This window comes from Punctularia strigosozonata (genome assembly GCF_000264995.1).
Source record: "Punctularia strigosozonata HHB-11173 SS5 unplaced genomic scaffold PUNSTscaffold_2, whole genome shotgun sequence".
Classification (NCBI taxonomy): domain Eukaryota; kingdom Fungi; phylum Basidiomycota; class Agaricomycetes; order Corticiales; family Punctulariaceae; genus Punctularia; species Punctularia strigosozonata.
Window position 1 is genome coordinate 158,451 of NW_006767434.1, and position 21,915 is coordinate 180,365.

Here is a 21,915-nt window from a genome sequence, read left to right on the forward strand (position 1 = left end):
ATCCCGATCCCGATCCCTCTGTGCGGGGCCGAATTGCGTGCGACCAAATGCGAATTCGCTCGTGTCACCGCGGCCGGCCTATGGTAGACGGTCGCATGCCCACGTCTAATTTGTTCCGCCGTCGAGATCACACCCCGAAGGACCGGAGGCGTGACGCAGCGAGAGACATCAGAACCTCGAGCGCGTATTCCAAAGGAACAACGGACGCGCCAAAGCGGACGGGCGCGCCCAAGTCGGGAGAGGGCGCGTCGAAAATCGCGCACCTCCGTCCGTTTATGGGATGCGCGATCGGGCGGTCAGCTGCTCCCCGTCCTGCGAGAACTGCGAGAACTCGAAGAACGGCTCGGCAGTGGATGGGGATGGTGTCATGGCTCACACCCTCACGAGGTTCCCAGGACGAGCTCACTCCAAGTATAAAATATGCTAGATCTTAGACGGGTGGATGGTCAGGAGTATCTTGCTCCCTCCTACCCTTTCTACCCCGTCGTTGGTTCGATCTATACCGGTCATGGTGATGCTCCGACGCACTGTGCTCACCGCCGCGTGGCTCGTTCCCGCGGCATTAGCCCGTCCGTACGCCCTCGACACGAACGGGACGCTTGAGGCTCGCGGTCCTGGCGGGACGAAGACGGTTATCGCTCAGATGTTTGAGTGGACTTGGGACAGGTCGGTTCTTTGTATCCGTTGCCTCCTCTTCCTCCGTTCATCGCATTTCTCGCCTTAGTATTGCTGCTGAGTGCACCAACTACCTTGGTCCAACAGGATACGGTTTCGTTCAGGTTTCGCCTCCACAGGAACACGTCACCGGTAGCCAGTGGTGGACCGATTACCAGCCCGTGAGCCGTCCACCTTCGCATTGTCCGTGCATCTAGTTGACATGAACGTTTCTTTGGGTTCTGATAGGTCTCGTACATTCTCACCTCTAAGCGTGGTAACCGTTCACAGTTCGCGAACATGGTCTCCACCTGCAACGCCGCAGGCGTCGAAGTCATCGCGGACACGATCTGGAACCACATGACTGGGTCCGACTCCGGCTCGGGCACGGCCGGCTCATCCTACACGCACTATTCATACCCCGCAGTGCCGTACACCGACAGCGGGGATTTCCACCATTGCGGGCTCGAGCCGAACGACGATATAGTCAACTACGACAACGCAGTCCGTTTGCCACTTTCCATCGTCTCTCCGCTGTCAGTTAAAATATGTTTCTCTCCTTAGCAAGAGGTGCAGACGTGCGAGCTCGATAATCTGGCGGATTTGGCGACGGAGACGACGCACGTCCGCCAGACGCTGGCCGCGTATGGGAACGATCTGCTCTCGCTCGGTGTGTCGGGCCTGCGCCTGGATGCCGCGAAACACATCAGCGAGTCCATATTCTCGTATCGCGAGAGAATACGTTCTCAACGTTTATGAAGACGTCAACGACATCGCCGCGATCCTCGCGATGCTCGACTCCAAACCGTACATCACCCAAGAGGCGAGTCCTCTGACGAGCTCCTTGTGAACTTGTCTTCTGACTCTGAACGCACATCCAGGTGATCTTCGGATCGGGGGAGCCGATCACGCCCAACCAGTACACCGGCAACGGCGACGTCCAGGAGTTCCGCTACACGACCGCGTGAGCACACGTTCTACCCTGTCGTTCTTGACTGTGTCTCAGTCGACCGGATCGTCAGTATTCAGCAGGCATTCAGCTCGGGCGGCATTTCGAGTCTACAGGATCTGGACAATAGAGGTGAGGGATCGACGTCGCTACGTTCACCGTTTATTTGTGCGATGACTGAAGTTATGTGCGCGCAGGATAGGTTCCCGGAACGGGCGCTAATGGTGCGAGTCGAACGTCGACAGGAATGTAACCGAGATGCTGACCATACCAGTCTTCGTCACCAACCACGACACCGAGCGCGTACGTGTTGCTCTCTTCTCCCCCCCCCACCAAAAACCGGATCATCTGACGATAACGGGGTGATGACGATGCAGAACGGCAACTCGCTCAACTACAACTCGCCAAACAATATCTACTGGCAGGCGCTCGTGTTTTCCCTCACGCACCCTTACGGGACCCCGACCATCCTCTCGAGTTATCAGTACAGCACGACTGATGACGGCGCGCCGAACGGAGGTCAGTGCATCTGCTCTTCGCCCGTATTTGGGGATCGGGTTCTGAGAGTGCTTCGTTCATAGGCACCGGCACTTGCTCAGGAACCGGCGGCGTGAACGGCTGGTTGTGCCAGGTAAGCAGAGAGGAAATGTAACGCAAAGTCATGTTTTGCTGACGATACATATCTGAACAGCACCGATGGGTATGATCCGGAAAGCCTCAGGTTCCTTAGCCCGGAGTACTGACAAACTCCTGTTCAGGTCGGCGGTATGATCGGCTTCCACAACAACGTTGGCTCGTCCGCGATCACCAACTGGGTCTCGCCCTCCTCGCAGCAGATCGCTTTCGGCCGTGGTAAGGCGGATTTTACACCCTCCTCTCCGTCCGATTACTCAGATTTGGTGGTACAGACTCGCTCGGTTTTGTTGCGATCAACAACCAAGATTCCGCCTGGACAGCGACGTTCACGACTTCCCGTGCGTTTTCCTCTTCAAGTAAGTAAACGTGCGCTGATCGTTCGCATCCCGCAGTTCCCGCAGGTAGCTACTGCGACGTGATCGCGGGCCCCAACTCCACCGCGGGTCATTGCGCCAGCACTGTGTACACCGTCTCGAGCAGTGGTACCTTCACGGCCACCGTCGGCGCACGGAACGCCATCGCCATCCACACCGGCGTCACCTCCACCGGCACCTCCACCACGACCTCGGCGGGCACCAGCACGACCACGAAGGCGACCAGTACCACGTCTTCCTCAAGCTCATCCACCACCGCGAGCGTCACCGTGAACTTCAAGGTCGTCGCCACGACCACCTTCGGCGAAAACATCTTCGTCGCGGGATCTATCGGTCAGCTCGGCAGCTGGGCCCCGGCTTCTGCGGTAAGTACCCCTTTTTTACCTTCTATGCCATGCACGAGTGCCGAACGTTCATATGTTGAAGGTGTCGATGAACGCGAACGCGTACCCGACTTGGGCTGCGAGCGTCGTCTTGCCCCCCAACACCGCCTTCCAGTACAAGTATATCCGGAAGGAGACCGATGGAACGGTTCGTGCTTTTCCCCTGTGTAACGCCATCCGTCGTACTCACGTTGGCTTGTTCTTGCTACTCCGTCACAGGTGAACTGGGAAGACGGTCAGTACTTTTCCGTGCGGATGTTGATGCCGATTCGACGCTGACGGGTGGTGTCCTACCCGACCACAGATCCCAATCGCTCCGACACGACCCCGGCTTCCGGGTCGCAGACTCTAAGCGACACCTGGAAATAAAAGTAAAACCTCTAAAAAGGGAGGCTTATACCAAGAACCTGATATAGCGAGTTTCTACTGTACTCGACGATAGAATATTGAACGGCTGCCTGTGTACTGTATCGAAGTGAACACGAAGTTCAGAGGGTCATTCCATATTGGTGGTGTCCGTTCCCTTGCCGAAAGTTCGATACTCCTGATGCAACCATTCTTCGTCTGTATCATAATCCTGATGCCGATACATGGTCATACCGAACAGGTGCAAGAATGCCACTGGGGGCATGAACTGCAAAAGCTATTGCATTAAGGGGGAATCGAACCCCCGGCGGGTCGAACTCGTCCATCGAACGGATTCGCTGGCAACGACCCAGGTTACCACTACCCCATTAATGCTTCGTTAGGAAGCTGTAGTAATACCATTCATGACGCTCATTCAACGCTCACAGTAACTCTCACATCACTCAAGCGAGGATCCTGCTTTCCCTGTTCGTTGTTCTTACGTCCACGGCGCCCGCTGGCGATCCCGACTCTGGCATGTTTCGCTGTCTTGCTGCTCGTCTCGAACGCCCACCCCCGCGCAATGCAGCCCGTCTCATATCTTGATAGGACGCCGCAGGAAATCTGGGACCACATCATCTCGTTCAACGACGACGCGACCACGTTGAAAGCTAGCTCGTTGACGTGCCGAGGATGGCTCAATGCCAGCCAGGCCTAGCTCTTTTCAGAGCCTGTACCCAACGATCCGAATCATTCATTTGATCGATCTCCACCCACCATGGTCCGCGTCTTGAACACCCTCCGCATCTCCCCTCATCTGCGCCCCTAGGTCACCGCACTGTCCTTCAACAGGACGGTAAGCATGCCTTTCCTGGCCAAATGGCGGAGCTGGGACTCCCAAACGTGCAATTTGTTTGCATACGATGCGTACAGGGCGGGCTTAACGCGGATGCTAAATTCACTCGCAACGCCGCGAGTTTGATCGCAATCCTAGCAGCCTTCCCCGTCTTCTCACCCTCCATATCCACGACTTCCCCTTCACATCTTTGGAACTCACCAGGCTGATCAGAGCCGTTCCTCGAATCACTCGCCTCGGCTTGCATTCTATCAAATGGATTGCCCATACCCACCGCGTAGGAGGCTCTGCAACGACCTCAGATGCCGGTACCCCCGCAAGGCTTCGTCTCCAGGAGCCGTATATCCGGAACTTCAAAACGGTTCCCTTCTTAGACTATCTCACGGGCCTTTTCACCAGCCGAGATATCCTCGCTATCGAAAACTTATCGTTGCCTGCCAGCACTTCAGGTCCTCTCAGATGGACAAGTGCGATGAACACGCTTCTACGTCACGGCAATACGCTTACTTGCTTGCGAATCAGTAAATTCTCGGCAAGGCCAGGTGAGTAAGGAATCACGCACATGAAGAACGCCACTCACTGTCATAATAGATCCTCTTCTACTCTCCCCACTTTGCTCTCTCGTGGCGATCACGATAGAGATGTGGCTCGGATCCGACAAGGCTCCGAAACAAATGGTAGAGCATGTCGGCAAGTCTCTTGCCACGATTCGGTCTCTCGTCCTCAGATCTGTTGTGTCGAGAATGGACCTCACGTTCAAGCAAGGCGGTGCGCTGCCCCATTTCCTGCAGGAAGTGGGTTCGGCGTTGAGCGGCGGGCTTCGAGCGGCCCACCAACATGAAGGCCACCTTCTGGGCGCATCCCCTTGAGGCAATCAGTGATGACGTGGAGTGTTTACTCGAGGAAAACTTTGGAGTGTTACGCAGGCGCGGCAATGCTGTGGAATTAGGCAGTGCCTAGAGGGTGTGATTCTGCGTTGTCATCTTCATATCTGCAGTTAGTTATCCTTAGTGACATGAGTCCGGAACCGGTCTCGATGGAAATATAGAGGTCGATCATTCTTCTCCATACACGGTATTTCGTCCTCCTGTTCGAGGCCGCAATCCACGTCTTTGCGCTAAGAATGACGTCCTCGCTATCGAGAAACTATCGCTGGTCACCTGCAGTTCCCATGGACAAGGGCATCCAATGGTCTTTTCCGTCATAGCAACGCCATTACCTCGTTACAGATTGACCATTGTGAGAACGTGGCTGCAGGCGCACAGGTGAGAGTGGAAATGTGCGCACAACTACATATTCCCTCATGATTTTCTTGATCTATCGACGCTGTGCTCTCTCGAGGAGAACAGAATCAAATCGCGGCTCTATTCATACGAGCCCCTGGATTGGTCAGAGGGCTTTCACCACAATCAGATCTAGTGCCCTCAGATCGGTCGTGTTTGCACTACGGACTGAGACGCTGCCAGATCGTCTGAAGGCCATCGGGTTGGCGCTGGACAATCATGGTTTCGGGTGGATAACGAAGCTGAAATTTCACTTCGGACCGCGTCACAGCACTCCAGCCAACATGGAAGAATTGGTTGAGCAGCGCTTCTGCATGTTCAGTCAGCGCGGTATTGTCGTCCAAATGATTCGTGAAAGCCGGCGATAGACACAATTCTATGTATGAGACTGCATGCCGCTTCTTTCTTTTTTATTCGTTGTCGGTGCGAACAATCAATCTCATTGGCGTTGGCAGACGCGTATCTCAACTTTGTCACACTGTCGACACAATGAAAGTTGCGCAATCGCTGCACGCGTCTTAATTTGGTTTTCAATTGTTGGAAGATCCTGCGAGCCGATTGCAAATTGATCAGGTCATCAAAACCAAGGCTGTTGCATATCAGGCGAAATGCGGCCAATAATTTGACCAGGATGGCAGTTCATAGGCGGCAGGTTCTAGGAAAAAGAGCTGGCGCAAGCTCTCGATAAGGAGATAGCCGGACATCGTGATGTATGGCATAGCGGCACAAGCCACCAGCCGCGTCTCCCCTCGACGTTCCCCTGTATATATCCCCAAAGTCATCCGAACGACAACGATGGTCGCGACGATGAGAGCCATTCCCATTCCCCAGGATGATATGACCACCGTCGCGATGCGCCACAGCAACCGCTCCATCGCGGTGGGAAACCGAGCGTTCCACGCGAGGAAATGAGGTACGCCGTACGTCAGTGCCAACGCCGCTGCGGACAGATTGGATCGCATTATCCCAGAGAGCCCTTGACCCTTGAAGTCCGTGGACGACTGCAGAGAGGAGTACGGTAAGACGTACGGCTTGTCGAGGATTGGGGGACTGATGAGACCGTAGTTCCGCATTGCGGCCGATGCGAGCGTCCATCGCTGTATGTCCTCCGATTCGAGGGTGATGGCTTCGTGCTCCTTCCTGTCTCGAATGTGCCAGGGGACGGGCCGAGATCCGTAAAGCATCTTGCTCTTGAGGTCAAAGAAGCCCGGTCTCTTCATCACTAGGCTCTTCGGAGCGAGGTTGGTATTCCCCAGGTAAGACGTTTCCGGAAGAAGTGATAAGGGCAGCATCTTCGGACACAATTGCTTCTCAGACAGGTTGACCTTCACTCGCTGCGGAAAGACGAGCCTTGAAGGAGGGGAGGATGAAGAGAATGATCCGTCGGGTTGCCCCATCAAATTATTTGACGCATCCTGCTCCAGACACTTGACAAACTGCATTTCTGCCGGGAATCTGATGCAGGCAACCCCGTACAACATGTGATACTCTTCCACACTGCACATCACCATGAGTGCACACGCCTCTCTCGCCCTAGAACCTCTTATTAAGGTCGGCTCGACGACGTTTAGAGGTTTTGACCACCAGAGGAGGTATGTGACAAGAGTGCAAAGCCCATGAGCGACAGTCGAAACCTCGAGAAGACTGAGTGGAAGGTGCTCAGTGATGCGGGAAAGACAGTTGGCGCAGAACCATGCCACCTGCGCAAGAAGAAGTGCCTTGCTTAGGGCACTAGCTTGAGTGCGGTCGGTGATAGAAGTTTCCGGTATGTCGGGAATGAGGTCTGGATCGTGCTTCATCAGGAAGCATACGCCTTGCGCGGTGAGAGTCATCCGAGTTCGCCCGGCCGGAAGGATCAGACTCGGATGTCCATCGTTTGCGTCTTCGTCGTCTTCGTCCCCGCTGACATCGAAGACGTAGCCTCCTATGGATGCGTAGAAACCATGCACTAAGGTGAATAAGTTTCGTCGACGCCTGCGGGTTTCGTCTGAAGAATGCGATTGGGGGACAAAGTCGAGCTCCTAGAAATTCAATGACTCTGGTTATGTCAAGTACTTGACTCTGGGTAAAACAAACTCACCTGCTGCACGCTCTCTATGTCCTTGATGGAGCTTTTATGAGGACTCGTTGCTTCGTCCCGAACAGGCATCATTTTGTTTGCGTGGCTAAGGACGGAGCGCGCGTTCGACCTCTGGTTGAAGGCGATAAACATAAGCAGCTCTGGGCAGAACAAAGCAGCAGCCATCCATAAAAAGCTCGTCGCGAAAGATCGATAGATCGAGGGTCGGTATGTGGGTATATCCATGTGAACGGCACTCCAGACGCTGATCAGGAGCGTGCTGAAGCACAAAGAGAAGATGCCGAAGGTGCCACGGAAGTTGGGCTCGGAGACCCAGAGAATCGGCTCTTCTCGCTCCTGGAGGGATAGCATGCCAATGTTGCGTATCTGCAGGCAACCAGTAACGAGACGCACCAAGTGATGAGTGCCTCAAGGAGCAGGTAGATGCTCCTCGCTACAGATCAGGATCCAGCATGGCTGCTATATACCGTCGACAACAGTGCTTCCAGCGGAATAAACCGAGTTGCGACATATCGGAGGCGTAACTGAGACCTTATGAGGCCGATGTTGGGGATATTGATTGCTAGATGCGGATCATTTGAAACTTGTGTCAAAGCCAAAAGATGAGGAATGAAGTGTCGATGATAGTTCGATAAGAACACATGGCGCCGGATACTGTGGAGACGACATTAGGTCACAGCATTCGCTCCGATTCAATGCCCAAGTGGCACGCAGCCAACTCCGGAATGGCCCTCTAGATGTTCAATCTGTATCAGTTTGGGATCGGTCAGGCCTTGCACAGTTGTGGGGACATTAAGACTTTAATCACTGCAGAGCGAATGGCTGGTTTACGATGTAGCGTACCTGAGATATGCTATCACAAACGATTGCAACCTTTGGAAGCCACGGTAGCTCCCGTACAAGATTTGTATGCGTTTGCGTGTCATCGTCTACATCGGGTATGACCTAGCACTGCAGCGGCGAGAGAAAACGCAGCAGTCCTATCTCGCAACATCTTTTCCCGGTGTCCGGTGAAACACATGGGTGTGAACGAGGTAAACAGGCCAGAGACTCAAGAACAATGAGCGAAGCTGTCGTATCGGACATTGCAAACCGGTGAGGCTCGAGCGTCGGTGGACAAATCGGAGGACTCGGCGAGAGGCTGTGGGCGGGAAGAGCCAGCACCGGATCGAAGGGCCATCTATTTTCGCACGCGTCCGCGACGAGCGCAGCGTGTCAGCGCTGGCTTCTGCTACATGAACAACGCCGGTATTACCACCTTCATATACCATAACCATTTCACGTATTGAGTCTTTCATGCATGTCAAAGCTGCACCCGGCCCTACAGCTACATTTCCCAACTAGGGGTGGATTTACATTTGCGGTGGTTATGGAGCGTTCACGTAAACCTCCTTCACCATGCAACTGCGACCTGAACGCGGTATAAGGAGCGCAGGACGGTTCGTGAGAGGTACCCGAAACAAAAATGTACTCATTTCTGCTTTCTGGGAGGAAAACGGGAGAGACGTTCCTTTGACTGTCCTCAGTCCTGTATAGGAAGGGCGGTGAATGCAGCGCAAAATATCCAGTTGGCGCTGACCTGAACCAACCTGTTTAGAGCTTGCTTGTTATTTCCGCGTGCAAGGCCGCGAGCTCATCCTTCGAGGGCTGCTTAGCAGGCCAACCGATGACAAGCCCTGCAGAATACGAGGGTGCGTGAGCAGTCCGGAAGGATGGCGGTACGAGTAATGGAAGACTATGTGGGATTGTGGTTGGCGGAAGAGAGTCATACCTTCGGAATCATTTCCCTCACCGGCCTCGTTCACGGGTTTTGGGATTAAGTGGAAATGGACGTGGGGGACCACCTGGTGAGCGGCCTTTCCGTTGTTCTAGATGCGGGGTTCGTTAGGACATCGGTTCAGACAAGAAGCGCAAGGTTCAGGAGTATGACTGATCAAGAAATCTCGCAGTAGAAGAAGACTGAGGTGTGTAATTGGGAGAACTCACCTGTAGGATATTGTAGTTCTCGAGACCTTGCGCGACTGCCAACTTCTTCGCGATCTTCATCTGGTCGATGAGATGTTCGTCGGGGATGTCATGTAGCTTCTCCCCGTGGTCTGTGAACAGAGCACAAGTCAGTATGGCAATGTAATCTTGAGGGGTCCGAGGATGATGCATACGTATAGGATGATGATGGCGGGGATGGTGTCTGGTCAGTGCTCACATTTCGGGATGATCACGGTATGACCCCGTGCGATAGGCCCAATATCCAAGAAGGAGTACGAGAGATCCGTCTCGATGAGCTTGAACGACGGAATTTCACCCTTGATGATCTTGCAGAAGATGCATGATGCGAGCGACCTTAGGGCGCGGCCTTTCAGTATGGAGGAAGACCCTATGGAACAATGTCCAAAACTGACTTGGTGGCCATGACAAGCTGGAGCGGCGAGTTATTCGTGTGCGTGGCGGAGAGAAGATGAAACGACGAAACCCCCTCTCCGAATCAGCGCTGCCGATAAGGGCCGATGACCTCACCGGATAAGGCCGAACTATTTGTGCTTGCTTTGCTGAAACCTGCGGACCACACAAGCACAAATAAACTCTGCGTTCCTCTCGCACCAAACCACGTGCGTATTCGCTGATTGGGGTTCCTGTCTCCGTTGTTCCCGCTTTTTGCGACACTCGACGTCTCATTACTATGACCGGTCCGCAAAGAGGCGCAGATCCGGATTGACAGCGACGTTCAGGACCGTAAGGCGGTGCCGTTGCCCCTGTGCATCGCGAACCTTCCGATGAGATTTACGAAGCCTCATCTGTTGGCATTCCGTGTATACGAGATATCTCACGACTGACAGCTTCAAGGAATGTATATCATGCGGCAAGAAGTGCGGGCTCAGGGCGCTTACGCGGCGTGAAAACTCGTGAACCTGCCTCTAAAGATAATCGTTATAGAGGGTGAAACTTGAGGTTGAAGTCTGTTTTCGGATCGATACTACCTCCAACTTGTAAGTCATTCTCATAATAGTGTCGGGGCTCGATACCAAAAACTGAATACAATCCTTACGTTGCCGGATTACTCCTGTTAGGTTCGCCTGACAAGAGCCGTCGTTCCATGTGCGACCCATCATGGGGAAGCGTATCTGTCTATTGACCTTTCCCATGCCTCATTCACGGAGACGGGCATGCCTCTCGGATGGGGTAATAATGAGGAAGGTTGTGGAATGCCGCGACGGCTGTCCTCAATTGCAACTACGGCAAGGCTTCATATGGTTCGCCGATCATGTCATCACAGGCGCTAGAATGCACCATATGAATGCTGTGCCACTGGCCAAAGGGAGGTAGTGGAGGATGCCCTTCGTGCTCGGGAGTGCGACAAGCCTTTATAACCCCACGTCCTGGATGATCGCTGAGTCACCTCGTGCAGCCATCGTCTGGACATCTCGGCGGTGCGGAATGGCTCTTATCGCCCTGGATGGCCTACTTGGCGCCTCTCTCATTGGGGTGCTTGTTTCGGCCGTGTAACTATTCTTACGTTCGTCTCCTTGACTACATGCTTAACATGTGTTCGGATGCAGAGTGTTCGGCATTACGTGCCTCCAGATATACTTATACTTCACGGAACATTCCCAGAACGATTCGACCCTCTTGAAGGCATTCGTGAGTCGTTGTCAATCGCGAGATTTAAGCTCACTGACAAATTGCAAGGTTCTCATCCTATTGTGAGTGGGAGTGCTGTTACTTACAGAGGGAATCCTAGTTATTGAGTGACTGCTATTGCCTAGCTTCTTGGATACATTGCACCTCGCGCTTCTCAGTCATTCTATCTACTTCTATACTGTATCATGCTTCGGAGACTATTTCGCTCTCACGGTTGCTACCTGGTGCGTGTCATCTCCATTGAAACCAGAGACTACTCACTGACGACATGACAAGGTCCCTCTTGGTACGTCTCATCCGCTACGCGCACGGTGATAGGCATATAACATCCGTGACATAGGTGCAAATACCAATCAGCGTGAGTGACCCCTCATATCACATAGTGTCGCGCTGAAACGGAGATTACACAGAGCATCGTGACTTTATCTGTGCAATTGTAAGGATTATACACGTTTCGCTCCGGAACAGAATATTGATTCTTTCATCCAGGTTTTTTGCGTATCGTATCCACAAACGTGAGCTGCGCTTTCCCCGTCCCTGGATCGTGATTTATTTTCGAAACTGCAGTTAGTGATGGCCATAACTGGTGGATGCCGCTGGCGATCGTAAGTCTTCCTGATCCATACAACTTCAGTACCTCATCGGAAGCGTCGTAGTGCGTACTGGCTGCAGGAGAGATGGGTAATTTTTTCGCAAACGGCATTGTTAATTAGCTCAATCCGTTATATCGTCCAACAGCGGCGGGCATAGGTGAGGCAGCACGCGCCTTGTCTCCAGGAAAAGATTCTGACTCGTACACCTCTGGTCTTGAACGTAGGCATGACTACGGTTGGGTGAGCCCATGATCGTAACGATAGATTTGCGCTCTCACACAGATTTCGATCTTAGATTCATCATCAGGAAATTCGCCTTCGAAGATAGAATCGTCGTACGTAGCACCGCGATGCGGACGGTACGAGACGTGACACTACATGATGTAGAGCTGGGCTGCGAGCGGTTTGACAGCGGGATTTGTGTGCGATACAATGATCACCACGGGAATGGTACACTACCTGAATCGAAACCAATCACAGTTCCCGAGGTTCGTTCGGTTTTCATACCGTGTAGGATATCTCAGACCGGACTTTCAGAACACAGAAAGCTGTCAGCATGCTCACCAATTATGCGTTGAATACGGGTGTGTGTCGCATAACACTGCTATAACTTTCAACTAAAGGCATGTTCTGATAGGGCTGATAACCACGTGCGTATCTTTGTGGGTCGTCTGTGAGATCTTCCAGCCAACCATTTACATTTGCAGCATCCTTGCGCTGATTACTCTGATCGTGGTACGTCTACCAGTCATGATATTGGGACATGAATTCCGATACCCAGCAATACAGCTTCTCACTCACCACGAAGAACTAATCTACGCGCCGTTTTACTTCATGCTCGCTCGCGGTAAACTCAGGCATTGTTGACGATGAGCTACCGTACTGAGGCTATTCCTGTCACAGTGTATGCTTGTTCCTTCATGTCCGCGTAGGTTGACTCCGTTGTTCCAGCACCACGCCGTGCTAACTTCTCCCCGGATAGATTGAACACCAGATCCAGCATTCGAGCTGTCATGGACGACCTCGCTGGTCCTGTGATGCTTTCACACATGCGTACTCCCTCCTTCGCGGACGTAGCTTCTATTCGTGTGAAACACGGGCGTGAAGGATCGGATATTCGGTCGCTCCCGATACGAGGGCGATTGAATGATGGCTGGACACAGGGTTCCCTTGATCGCCCACGCATTAAGTAGGCTTGACGAAGAGGCGCATGATTTGCAAGGCTCAAGGACAAGGAAATGTCGTAGCTCAAAGGCCGTATATACTCATACTATCCCCAAACAACGCGACAGTCAATATAATTATGATATCTCGGTTACTCATTCACCAAGCACAGGTCCCGAGCCGCTACATACCGTCCGCTGTGTCCACTGGCAGGAGGTGACCTCAAGGCTGATAAGCACGGTTAGGAATCTGGCCTTTGCCTACATTATGTTTTCAAGACTATCGCACTTGGACTACTGCAAATGTGCGAGATAGCGAGATAGTGATCGTACAGCAACTGTTTTATGTCTTGCGACTGTACATTGCCCATAATCAACTGTAATACACGCCGTTGCAATTGCGAGATAGTCTTTCCAAGCCATTACTTAGGAGGGTGATTCAGACTTCTTCTCCATATCATGGCGAAGATCATCGCGAACGTTCAACATCGCCACTATGAATTAGATCATCGTTCGCCACTGTATACCATGGGGGTAGGAAGTGCTACGCACGCATTGAGTCCGTGTATAGTCCTGATAGCAACAAGTGAAAGAATAACCACTCCATTCCTGCAGGAATGATGCAGCGAATGCTGCCTGGCAACACGTCACCAATATTCCACGAGCGAAGAAGTATCGGAGAAGTCGACTTAGTACCGTGTCAGTTCTAGAACGAGTGGTCAGAGACTTTACCATCCTAGTAGCAAATACTTACGCTCTGAATCCGGTACGGGAGCTCCAGAATATGTAACACATGCTTGCGGTGGCCAAGAAGTCTGCGACGGTATTGGAGACGGAAGGCACGCGTACGGTCTAAGGTCCGCTATGTCTTATCTCCGTGAGGAAGGGCCGGGCCAAGGCGATACCGCATGATGAGTCTGTTTCCAAATCCGCGATTCGAAGATGCAAACGTAAGACGTACCAGCGTCGCCGACGCATCGAGTATGACTCATATTGGGTGGTTATCTGTAAGACCTCGTTTTTATCCCACTGGATATCGATGAAATAAGAATTCGTGGAAGAAATAAATATAAACGACACCAGAAGTACAGATTATGCGCGAGACTGCTACTTAGACGTCCATGTTAAGGATACAATTGTATAACAGAAACGTTCGGGGTTCAGCGTCTTCGTCTCCTCGCTTGCTCCAACGCGTACCGTTGGTACTTGCGTTTGATCATATCGGGTCGGGCCACAATATTCCCGTCCCCATCTCTGACGCCCACTCGGGCATGAGGACCAAGGACGTGGCGGACCATCGTCTTACTGTCCCCTACGCAGTCCGGGTCCCATGGGCATACGTACAGACCTTGCTCGTTGCGGGTGAAGTGGACGGCGATCATGTGATCGTGCATCTCCCACCAGTTGTATGGTCCTTTCTTTTGGCATCCCGTCACCTCGCACTCGGCCTCTAGACGATGGCCGCTGGCACGACCCGGGGCGACTTTGCAATAAAACGGCGGGTCCAGCTTCTTCTTCTGCTTTGGCTTCGGCTTTGGCTCGCCTCGCGTTTTGGTGTACGGCATGGCGTTCTGACGCGCCTGAAAGCGCGTGGTGCGCGAGGGTCCGGCGGTAGGGGCAAGAGCGTCCGCGTGCCCACACAGCGGCGTCTCCCTGGTAGCGTTCTGACGCGTCCGCGCCCGCGTATTGCGAGAAGGGCCGGCCGGGGGAGCGTTCTCGCCGAACGACGGATCGAGCATGTTCTGCCGAGGCAAAGCCTGCCCGTTATGGGCGGAGAAGGGCACCCGAGGAGGCGCGACGTGCGGGTGGGGATGCGAGTGCGGCACGCCGTGAGGGTGAGGGTGATGATGGGTGTGCGAGAAGTGGGATACCTCGGCGGTCGGGTGCATGGCGGGCATCATATGAGGCGGCAGCGGTTGGTGGGGCCTGTCGTACGGCGTGGCGGCGGCGCGCTGATGGCTGCGAAGGACGCGCTCGGAACCAGTGTCGGGGCGGGTCGAGTAAGGAATCGGAGGGGGGGCCTGGCTTCGCTGGGATACGGCCTCGGGAGGTGCCCCAAGATAGTAGTATGCGGTGTCGGGAACGGGGGCAGTGGGAACGGGGGCGCGATCGGGCTGAGCGTATTGTGTAGCATACACCTCGGTAGACGGTCCCGTGTAATAACCCGAACCGGAAGCGGCTTGGGCATACTGCAGAGGGTCCCAGTGCTGCTGACTCGGATGCTGCTGCTGCTGCTGGTTTACCGCGCCGAAGCCTTCATTCGAATACGAAGAATCGAGGATGCCTTGGGAGTACAGCTGCTGACCCTCCGGCTGGTAAGGTTGTTCCACGAACGAACCGGCGCCGAGAAGGGCAGGGTCGAGCATGGCTTGCCACGGCATCTGCGGTTGGGCTTGAGACAAGGACGGCGGTGCGTAGTAGTTCTGCTGCGCGTCCGTAACATGACTAGGGGCAGGTCAGACGGGATATACGAGCACGAAGGAAGGGGAGCGTCGTACCTGACACTGGCGGCGGGGCCGAGCACGAAGTCCTGAGGTTGACCGTCCCAGAGGTTGACTTGGGGCGCGTTGACGTTCGCGTCGTACGACGGGGGTGATTGAAAGGCAGGTCCACTGCCGTTGGATCCGGAGGAGACGTACATCTGGGAACTGCTAGATGGTGTTTGGATGAGCGGGGTGGCTCTCGGAAGGTGCATGAACGGTGCGGTACGTACGGGTGGCTGTCTGTCGGGCCGTCAGGGAAGAACCACTCGGTCTGGGACATGATAACGAGGACGAGTGGCTTGTGTGAGAGAGGTAAGAGTAGTGCGGAAGCAAAAAAGGCTTATGGCCAGTTAGTGGACTGGTGGACGGGGTAGTTCGTCGAGGATGGAGAGAGCAGACGGGGCCGTCCATGGTTTTTAAGCTGCTGGAGCGTTACAACGCCCCGTGCAAGTGCACAAAGAAACACGCGCTCGTGGGCGGCTAATTTTTTTCCTTTGCGGAGTCGTTGCGTTGTACAGAGATGAAAGGAACGAAGCTGCGGTGGTGTCGTGGTGGCACCCTCTCGCTGGATCGGGGTCACGCCCAGATTTGGAACGAGATGTGAGACGCCGCGCGTGGGTGCAGCCAAAAGCCACAGAGGGTCGACACAGCTTCTGTAGCTTCTGCGGACGGCGAGGGTAGCCATGGGCCGTTTTTTGGGGGACGCGAGGTGGATCTCCGAAGTTTGCTGGACTTGGGTACCGTGGCCAAAGCCGTCGCGGACATCCAAACGACACAGCGAGATAAGCCAAGATAAATTAAAGAGATGACCACCGAGCTGCAAAACGCATTGTACGAGGCCAGGGCCTTGTATTGACAGAATATTCAGCCGGCCAAGCGCAGTCCCTGGATTGCATACTCTTGCCAGTCATTAGAGGACCGCGTTGCCTTGCGATCGACCGTGGGCGCGAATGCATATGTGGCCTCCCTGTCGCCGCAAATTTGAAGGTCGAGCTCTTCTCCAGAACGAAAGGTGGGTTCGGAGTACGCCCCAAAACGGCGGTCCGAAGACGAGAGGGCACCCACGCGAGGTTTGGCTACGTTCTCCCATAATGATCCTCCGAGAGCAGCGGTCCGGTTCGCTCTCTCGAGAAAAAAAAGCGAACAATGCGGCCCACCGATCTCGAGCGAGTATTGCGATCGACGCTGGCGCCTTGCCCTGAGCAATGCCCCCCTTCAGCTGACTAAGCAAGGCTACGAAGCCTAGGCTCGTTTTGGAAAAACGAATAGGGGCGTTAGCCGAGGGCCTTGCCATCGCTCGTCCACCAGATTTCAGATCTGCAGGTCCAGACACGAAAACAACGCCAATGGATATCGTCCGAGGTCCTTCCGAAAAAAAAAAACAGAAGGGCTCGTCTCGTCCGCCTAGATCCAAACCGTCACACGCGAAGCCATATCAGCGTACACGCCTTTCCTAATCGCACAAGAGCGGGTTTTACGATACACACTCGGCGTTCTATATCGGTTCTTCTTTGTTTTTCTCCGGTGCCCCGCGCCTCAGTCGACGAGCACCACCGAGTCCAGCACCGAAAACCCCGCGGCGACGCCTCCCTCGTCGCTCTCCCTCCCCTTCGTCCGCAACAGCCACCCGGCCGTCGCCTCCTTCACCCCGCCCGCCTCCTCCTCCTCCCCCACACCCGCGCCGAACAGCGCCCACCCGAACACGCCCAGCTCGCTCACCACGTCCGCCTTCACCGCGCCGCCTCCCCCGTCCCCGTCCCCGTTCCCGTTCCCGTTCCCGTTCCCGCCGGCGCGGACGAGGTAGTTGCCCGCGCCGTCGGGCGGGCGGATGAGCTCCATCGCGATCCACGCTTTGTGTTCTTCCCGGGGCAAGGCGTCCAGGAATCCGGGTATGGAGGAGCGGTAGACGTTGTTGCCCCCGCCCTCGCGCTGGGGTTTGAGCACGAGCCCGTCCGCCTCCTTCCGCGCGCGATCCACGCCGCCGTCGTCGTCGAGCGCCCACATGCCCATCCAGCCCGCGCGGAGGTCGGCGAGCTCGTCGTCGCGGTACGTTTTGCCGGGGTGGGGCGGTTGGAGGAAGCGCTCGAGGACGCCGGGGAGGGTGAGGACCTGTTGCACCTTTTTGGCGCCGGCGAGCTGGAGCGGGAGCGAGGGGCATTTGATCGCGCGGGAGCGCTCGAGGAGGAGGCGGGCGGTGTAGGTCGCGGGGTGGGGGAAGTCGGAGGGGGTGTAGCCGGCGCGGAAGTAGACGACGGAGATCTCGGTGGGTGGGGACGGGGGGTGGGAGGGGTGGAGGAGGAGGGCGTGGGTGGTGGGGGAGAGGGAGGCGGAGGCGGAGAGGTCGGAGAGGGTTTGGCGGAGGACGCGGATGTGGTGTCTGAGGTTGGGGGTGGGGAGGAGGGAGGTTAGCGGTGAGGGGAGGAGAGATTGGGGGGGTTTGGGGTGCTATACCTTTCGAGGAGCTCGTATTCGAGCCAGCGTTGGTCGAACACGTTGCGCTCGCCGGGTTGGACGACGAAGAGGATGGACGCGCTGTCGTAATGTGATCGTGACCGTTAGTGTCCTCCGTGGCGAGCGAGGCTTGTGCGATAATGGGTGAGACGTACTCTGGGTTGCCGTACGCCGCGTGCGCGGTGGCGAGACCTTCGGCCAACCCGCGCGTCGTCTCGTTCGGAGGGAAGTTGTCGGGCTTGAGCACGCCCGGGGAGGCGCCGAAGTAGGACGACGTCGCGGCGAGGAGGTAGCGGTGCAGCGCCGCGGCACGTTCCGAGAGCGCGCCGAAGGAGGACGAGATCGTGTTGAACTCGACTTGTTTGAGAGAGGGCGGGGCGCCGCCGTCGCCGTCCGAGGTGTGCAGGAGGTAGTCGGAGCGGAAGAGGCCGAGGTGGAGAGGCTACATGTATATATGAACGTGTAAAAGGTCGGGACGGGTGAGGAAGGGGGGGAGGGGGGGCGGAGGATGGGACGTACTTGGGGGTAGTCGTCCCGGATCGATTTCCAGCCGCGCCAGAGCTCGCCGACGAAGGCGTCGACTTGGCCCGCGCCGCGCTCGGCGCCCATCACGTCGTCGAGGAAGGCCCAGTCCATCGCGATGCGGGCGTACAGGACATTGTAGATGCTCGCGATCTTGTGCGCGTGGTCGAACAGGGCGCGCGGGAAGGGGCTGGGGAGGAGAGAGAGCGGGGCGTGGATGGCGGAGGTGGGCGCGGGGGGCTGCGGGGCGCCCGGGGGGAGGTAGAGCAGGCCGTGCGAGAGGGCGTAGGTCGTGGCGAGGGTCGTTAGCGCGGAGATCTGCTCGGGGGTGAGCGTGGGCGGCCAGGACGGGGACGACATGGAGGGCGGAGGAGGAGGGCCGCAGAGGTGATCATGATCACGGAAAGCTGGTGGACGATGGACGATGGCGTCTTGGATGAGTAATGCGCGTGCAAGATGCGGGCTCTCGCGACGATGGACACGATCGTATGCATACGGATTGTGTTCTGGTGGTCGTCTGGTATGCGACGTGCCTCGTATATTGGGAATAAAAACAAGTCGATACTACAGATATGCGGTCTGGCAAATTGCAAAGGATGCAGATGACGACCTTTCTACCCTTGTCTCCCTGTTCATCTGAGATGCAGCTTCGATAAGATCTTGCATTCGCAGAAGCGAAGGTGATCGTTCAACGTTCAACGTTCAACCGGACTCCGATACGATCTTCATACCTACTTATACATACTTACACAAGTTTGTGTATGTTCCATTCCACCGTCCGGCGACGGTATGCCCCCGCGGTACCTTGTTTGCCCAACTGCTCATTTGATCGCCCAGATGGACGAGTTGCGAAGTGCCCTGCAGGGTAGGCGCAACCCAGCCCGGTCGACGTGAAGATGCCGTCGGTGTATGAGAATCATATGCCCGGCGCTGCGGTGCGGATTTCAGGCGATTTACCTTTTCGTGATGTCGAGCGTTCTCGTGATGATGGTGCCTCCGTGCAAGTTGTGCTATTGTTGATGCCGACCGCGGTCGGTTCGCCGTGGATATACTTAGGGGCGCTTGGCGTAACCGTAACGGGCGCTGCGCTATGCTCCTCTCCATAGAGTCCTTCGTTCCGTGGCGGGCACGCTAGCGGCTACGCTGTGCAAGTCCTGGGAGGTGTGTGAGCTCCATGCCGTCCGCCTTGCATCAAACCACTTCATATAAGTATCGCTTTTGCTGTTCGTCGCGGTCATCGGCGTGCACCATCGCCACACGGCGACGCGGTCAGGTGGACGCGCTACGCCCGCGATTACGTCATTTCTGATGGGCCCGACGCTATCGGCCTGCCCCCGACTTCCACCGCCGTCCGACCCCGGATTCACGCCAATAAAAACCGACACCATGCGCGCTTCGACCCCGACGGCCCCTCCTCCACCCGCTCGACGACACACACGATGAGAACGACCACATCGGCGCTGGCGAGCGCGGCCCTGCTCTCCCTGGCCGCGACGGCGCGCGCCGCGACGACCCTCACCGCGTCTATCACCAGCGCGTCCTCGGGCGTGCCCTCCATAACGATCAGCACGGCCATCGCGAGCGCGACCGCCCCGCTCTCGAGCGCGATCCCCTCTCAGGCCGCGCTCCCGCCCACCCAGGCGTGGTGCCCCAGCTCCATCTTCTGCGCCGGAGAGGTATCTCGACCTTCGTTTCGGCGCATACATGTCACCCTTACTCACAAACCTTTCACCAGCTCCTCCAAGCGCTCAACCTCGCCGGCCTCTTCTCCGACCCCAAAACGATCGTCGACAAGCCGACCTCCAAACCGCCGCAATCCGTCCTCTCCGACTTCTCCTCCCTCACCGGCTCCTCCTCCTCCCCGCCCTCCAACCTCACCGAAGGCTCCGTCCTCTCCTTCGTCGACTCCGACTTCTCCGGCGAGGGGCTCGAGCTCCAGGCCGTCTCCCTCCCGCAGTTCACCGCCTCCCCCAAGTTCCTGGACAACGTGACGGACCCGCTCGCGAAGGCGTTCGCGCAGACGGTGCACGGCTTCTGGACGCAGCTCGCGCGCGACACGAACGCGACCGCGGTATGCGACGGCGTCAAATGCGCGAGCTCGCTCATCCCGCTCAACCACACCTTCGTCGTCCCCGGCGGGCGCTTCCGCGAGCAATGTCAGCGATCCTCCTCTCTTCTCATTCCCCCCTTCCCCTTCCTCGGCCTTCCATCTTTCCGGCTCACGACTTACTGACGTCCCCTGCGTGCACAGATTACTGGGACAGCTACTGGATCGTCCAAGGCCTGCTCCAGAGCGAGCTCTTCCAGACCGCCAACGCGACGCTGCAGAACTTTATGGACGAGCTCGAGCGCTTCGGCTTCATCCCGAACGGCGGGCGCATATACTACCTCAACCGATCTCAACCGCCCCTCTTCATCAACGTGCGCATATACTCCCCGTTCCCCCCCTTCTTCTCCCCGTATGCGCTGCACGCTGACGATCCGCGCGATCGGTACGCAGATGGTCGCGAACTACGTCGCAGCGACGAACGACACCTCGATCCTGGACCGTGCGCTTCCGCTGGCCGAGGTGCGCACGCTCCGTCGCCGATCCGATCTGCGGACGCGCCAGAGACGAATGTAACCACCTTCTATTAGACCGAGCTCGCGTGGTGGGCCACGAACCGCACGACGAACATCACCTCGCCCTTCACGAACAAGACGTACGCCATGGCGCGCTACAGCGTGAACAACACCGCGCCCCGGCCCGAGTCCTACCTCCAAGGTATCGTTTAACCTCCATCCCCCCCCCGCCCCCAGCTACCTCTCCTTTCCCAGCCGAACTCACTGATCTCCGCCGACGCCGCAGACTACCAGACGGTGCACGACCCGACGCAGCCTCCGCTTTCGTCGGACGAGCAAGCCGCGCTCTACGCCGAGCTCGCGTCCGGCGCCGAGACGGGCTGGGATTACTCGACCCGCTGGATGAAGGACCCGAGCGTCGGCTTGCGCTCGCTCAACGTCCGCAGCATCGTCCCCGTCGACCTGAACTCCATCCTGTGTACGTCCCCTCCCTCTCAACCCCCCACCCGCCCCTCCACCCGCAACGCGCTCATCCGCCCTTTCCTCCCTCCCCTCCCTCCCTCCCCCAGACGCCGCGCGCACGAACCTCGCCGCGCTCTACGCCAAAGCCGGCAAACCCTCCTCCTCGGGCGCGAAGCAGCACCTCGCCGCCGCCGCGCAGATCCGGGCGGGCGTGCTCGACCTCTTCTGGGACCGAACCAAGGCGGCGTTCTACGACTTCAACGCGACCGCCGGCGCGCGGAACGACCGCTGGACGGCGGCGACGTTCTACCCGCTCTGGGCCGGGATCGTGCCGGACGAGGTGCTGAACGGGACGCGGAGCGCGTTCGAGCTGTTCGCGGCCGTGCACCTCGTTATGACGCGGTATAACGGGACCGTGCCCGTGACGTTCACCGTCAGCGGGCAGCAGTGGTGCGTTAACAACCCCCTTCTCCTCCCCCCCCC

At 56.5% G+C, this 21,915-nt stretch overlaps 7 protein-coding genes and 1 non-coding gene across 8 annotated transcripts in view; 3 read left to right on the forward strand and 5 right to left on the reverse strand.

The window, feature by feature from the left end:
• Positions 1 to 508: 508 nt before the first annotated feature.
• On the forward strand, positions 509 to 3,365 carry PUNSTDRAFT_140991 (glycoside hydrolase; the record flags this gene model as incomplete). The annotated part of the gene is made up of 17 exons (XM_007379667.1): positions 509 to 666; positions 725 to 836; positions 904 to 1,158; positions 1,219 to 1,367; positions 1,416 to 1,500; positions 1,536 to 1,618; positions 1,677 to 1,735; positions 1,878 to 1,906; positions 1,981 to 2,122; positions 2,185 to 2,234; positions 2,295 to 2,303; positions 2,362 to 2,455; positions 2,512 to 2,577; positions 2,632 to 2,978; positions 3,040 to 3,144; positions 3,216 to 3,231; positions 3,301 to 3,365. 17 exons carry the CDS (start codon positions 509 to 511, stop codon positions 3,363 to 3,365), a joined length of 1,824 nt encoding a protein of 607 aa, XP_007379729.1.
• Positions 3,366 to 3,643: 278 nt separating this feature from the next.
• PUNSTDRAFT_t23 lies at positions 3,644 to 3,737 on the reverse strand. The gene has a single exon. It is a non-coding gene; the product is annotated as a tRNA-Gly (tRNA).
• A 2,342-nt stretch (positions 3,738 to 6,079) lies between these two features.
• Positions 6,080 to 7,911, reverse strand: PUNSTDRAFT_130431 (uncharacterized protein; the record flags this gene model as incomplete). The annotated part of the gene is made up of 2 exons (XM_007379668.1): positions 6,080 to 7,501; positions 7,561 to 7,911. The coding sequence occupies 2 exons, from the start codon at positions 7,909 to 7,911 to the stop codon at positions 6,080 to 6,082; spliced, it is 1,773 nt and encodes a 590-aa protein (XP_007379730.1).
• A 1,242-nt stretch (positions 7,912 to 9,153) lies between these two features.
• Positions 9,154 to 9,970, reverse strand: PUNSTDRAFT_130432 (HIT-like protein; the record flags this gene model as incomplete). Its single annotated transcript, XM_007379669.1, has 5 exons — positions 9,154 to 9,236; positions 9,332 to 9,428; positions 9,547 to 9,656; positions 9,764 to 9,900; positions 9,960 to 9,970. 5 exons carry the CDS (start codon positions 9,968 to 9,970, stop codon positions 9,154 to 9,156), a joined length of 438 nt encoding a protein of 145 aa, XP_007379731.1.
• Positions 9,971 to 10,887: 917 nt separating this feature from the next.
• Positions 10,888 to 12,721, forward strand: PUNSTDRAFT_130433 (uncharacterized protein; the record flags this gene model as incomplete). Its single annotated transcript, XM_007379670.1, has 19 exons — positions 10,888 to 11,057; positions 11,115 to 11,196; positions 11,245 to 11,258; positions 11,322 to 11,420; positions 11,473 to 11,482; positions 11,537 to 11,554; positions 11,607 to 11,632; positions 11,686 to 11,711; positions 11,764 to 11,801; positions 11,853 to 11,877; positions 11,935 to 11,946; positions 12,014 to 12,029; positions 12,085 to 12,124; positions 12,177 to 12,277; positions 12,327 to 12,373; positions 12,427 to 12,439; positions 12,497 to 12,524; positions 12,579 to 12,636; positions 12,693 to 12,721. The coding sequence occupies 19 exons, from the start codon at positions 10,888 to 10,890 to the stop codon at positions 12,719 to 12,721; spliced, it is 852 nt and encodes a 283-aa protein (XP_007379732.1).
• A 1,391-nt stretch (positions 12,722 to 14,112) lies between these two features.
• On the reverse strand, positions 14,113 to 15,715 carry PUNSTDRAFT_41902 (uncharacterized protein; the record flags this gene model as incomplete). Its single annotated transcript, XM_007379671.1, has 3 exons — positions 14,113 to 15,397; positions 15,451 to 15,600; positions 15,666 to 15,715. 3 exons carry the CDS (start codon positions 15,713 to 15,715, stop codon positions 14,113 to 14,115), a joined length of 1,485 nt encoding a protein of 494 aa, XP_007379733.1.
• A 1,182-nt stretch (positions 15,716 to 16,897) lies between these two features.
• On the reverse strand, positions 16,898 to 18,768 carry PUNSTDRAFT_96852 (glutathione synthase; the record flags this gene model as incomplete). The annotated part of the gene is made up of 4 exons (XM_007379672.1): positions 16,898 to 17,812; positions 17,887 to 17,967; positions 18,042 to 18,328; positions 18,406 to 18,768. 4 exons carry the CDS (start codon positions 18,766 to 18,768, stop codon positions 16,972 to 16,974), a joined length of 1,572 nt encoding a protein of 523 aa, XP_007379734.1. The 3' UTR covers positions 16,898 to 16,971.
• A 1,061-nt stretch (positions 18,769 to 19,829) lies between these two features.
• Positions 19,830 to 21,915, forward strand: part of PUNSTDRAFT_96854 (trehalase) — a 3,954-nt gene continuing 1,868 nt past the window's right edge. The window contains exons 1-7 of the mRNA XM_007379673.1: positions 19,830 to 20,084; positions 20,144 to 20,564; positions 20,660 to 20,829; positions 20,909 to 20,977; positions 21,046 to 21,172; positions 21,257 to 21,448; positions 21,540 to 21,882. Of these exons, the coding sequence (XP_007379735.1) occupies positions 19,848 to 20,084; positions 20,144 to 20,564; positions 20,660 to 20,829; positions 20,909 to 20,977; positions 21,046 to 21,172; positions 21,257 to 21,448; positions 21,540 to 21,882 (1,559 nt within the window). The 5' untranslated portion in view covers positions 19,830 to 19,847. The remainder of the gene's footprint in view (positions 20,085 to 20,143; positions 20,565 to 20,659; positions 20,830 to 20,908; positions 20,978 to 21,045; positions 21,173 to 21,256; positions 21,449 to 21,539; positions 21,883 to 21,915) is intronic.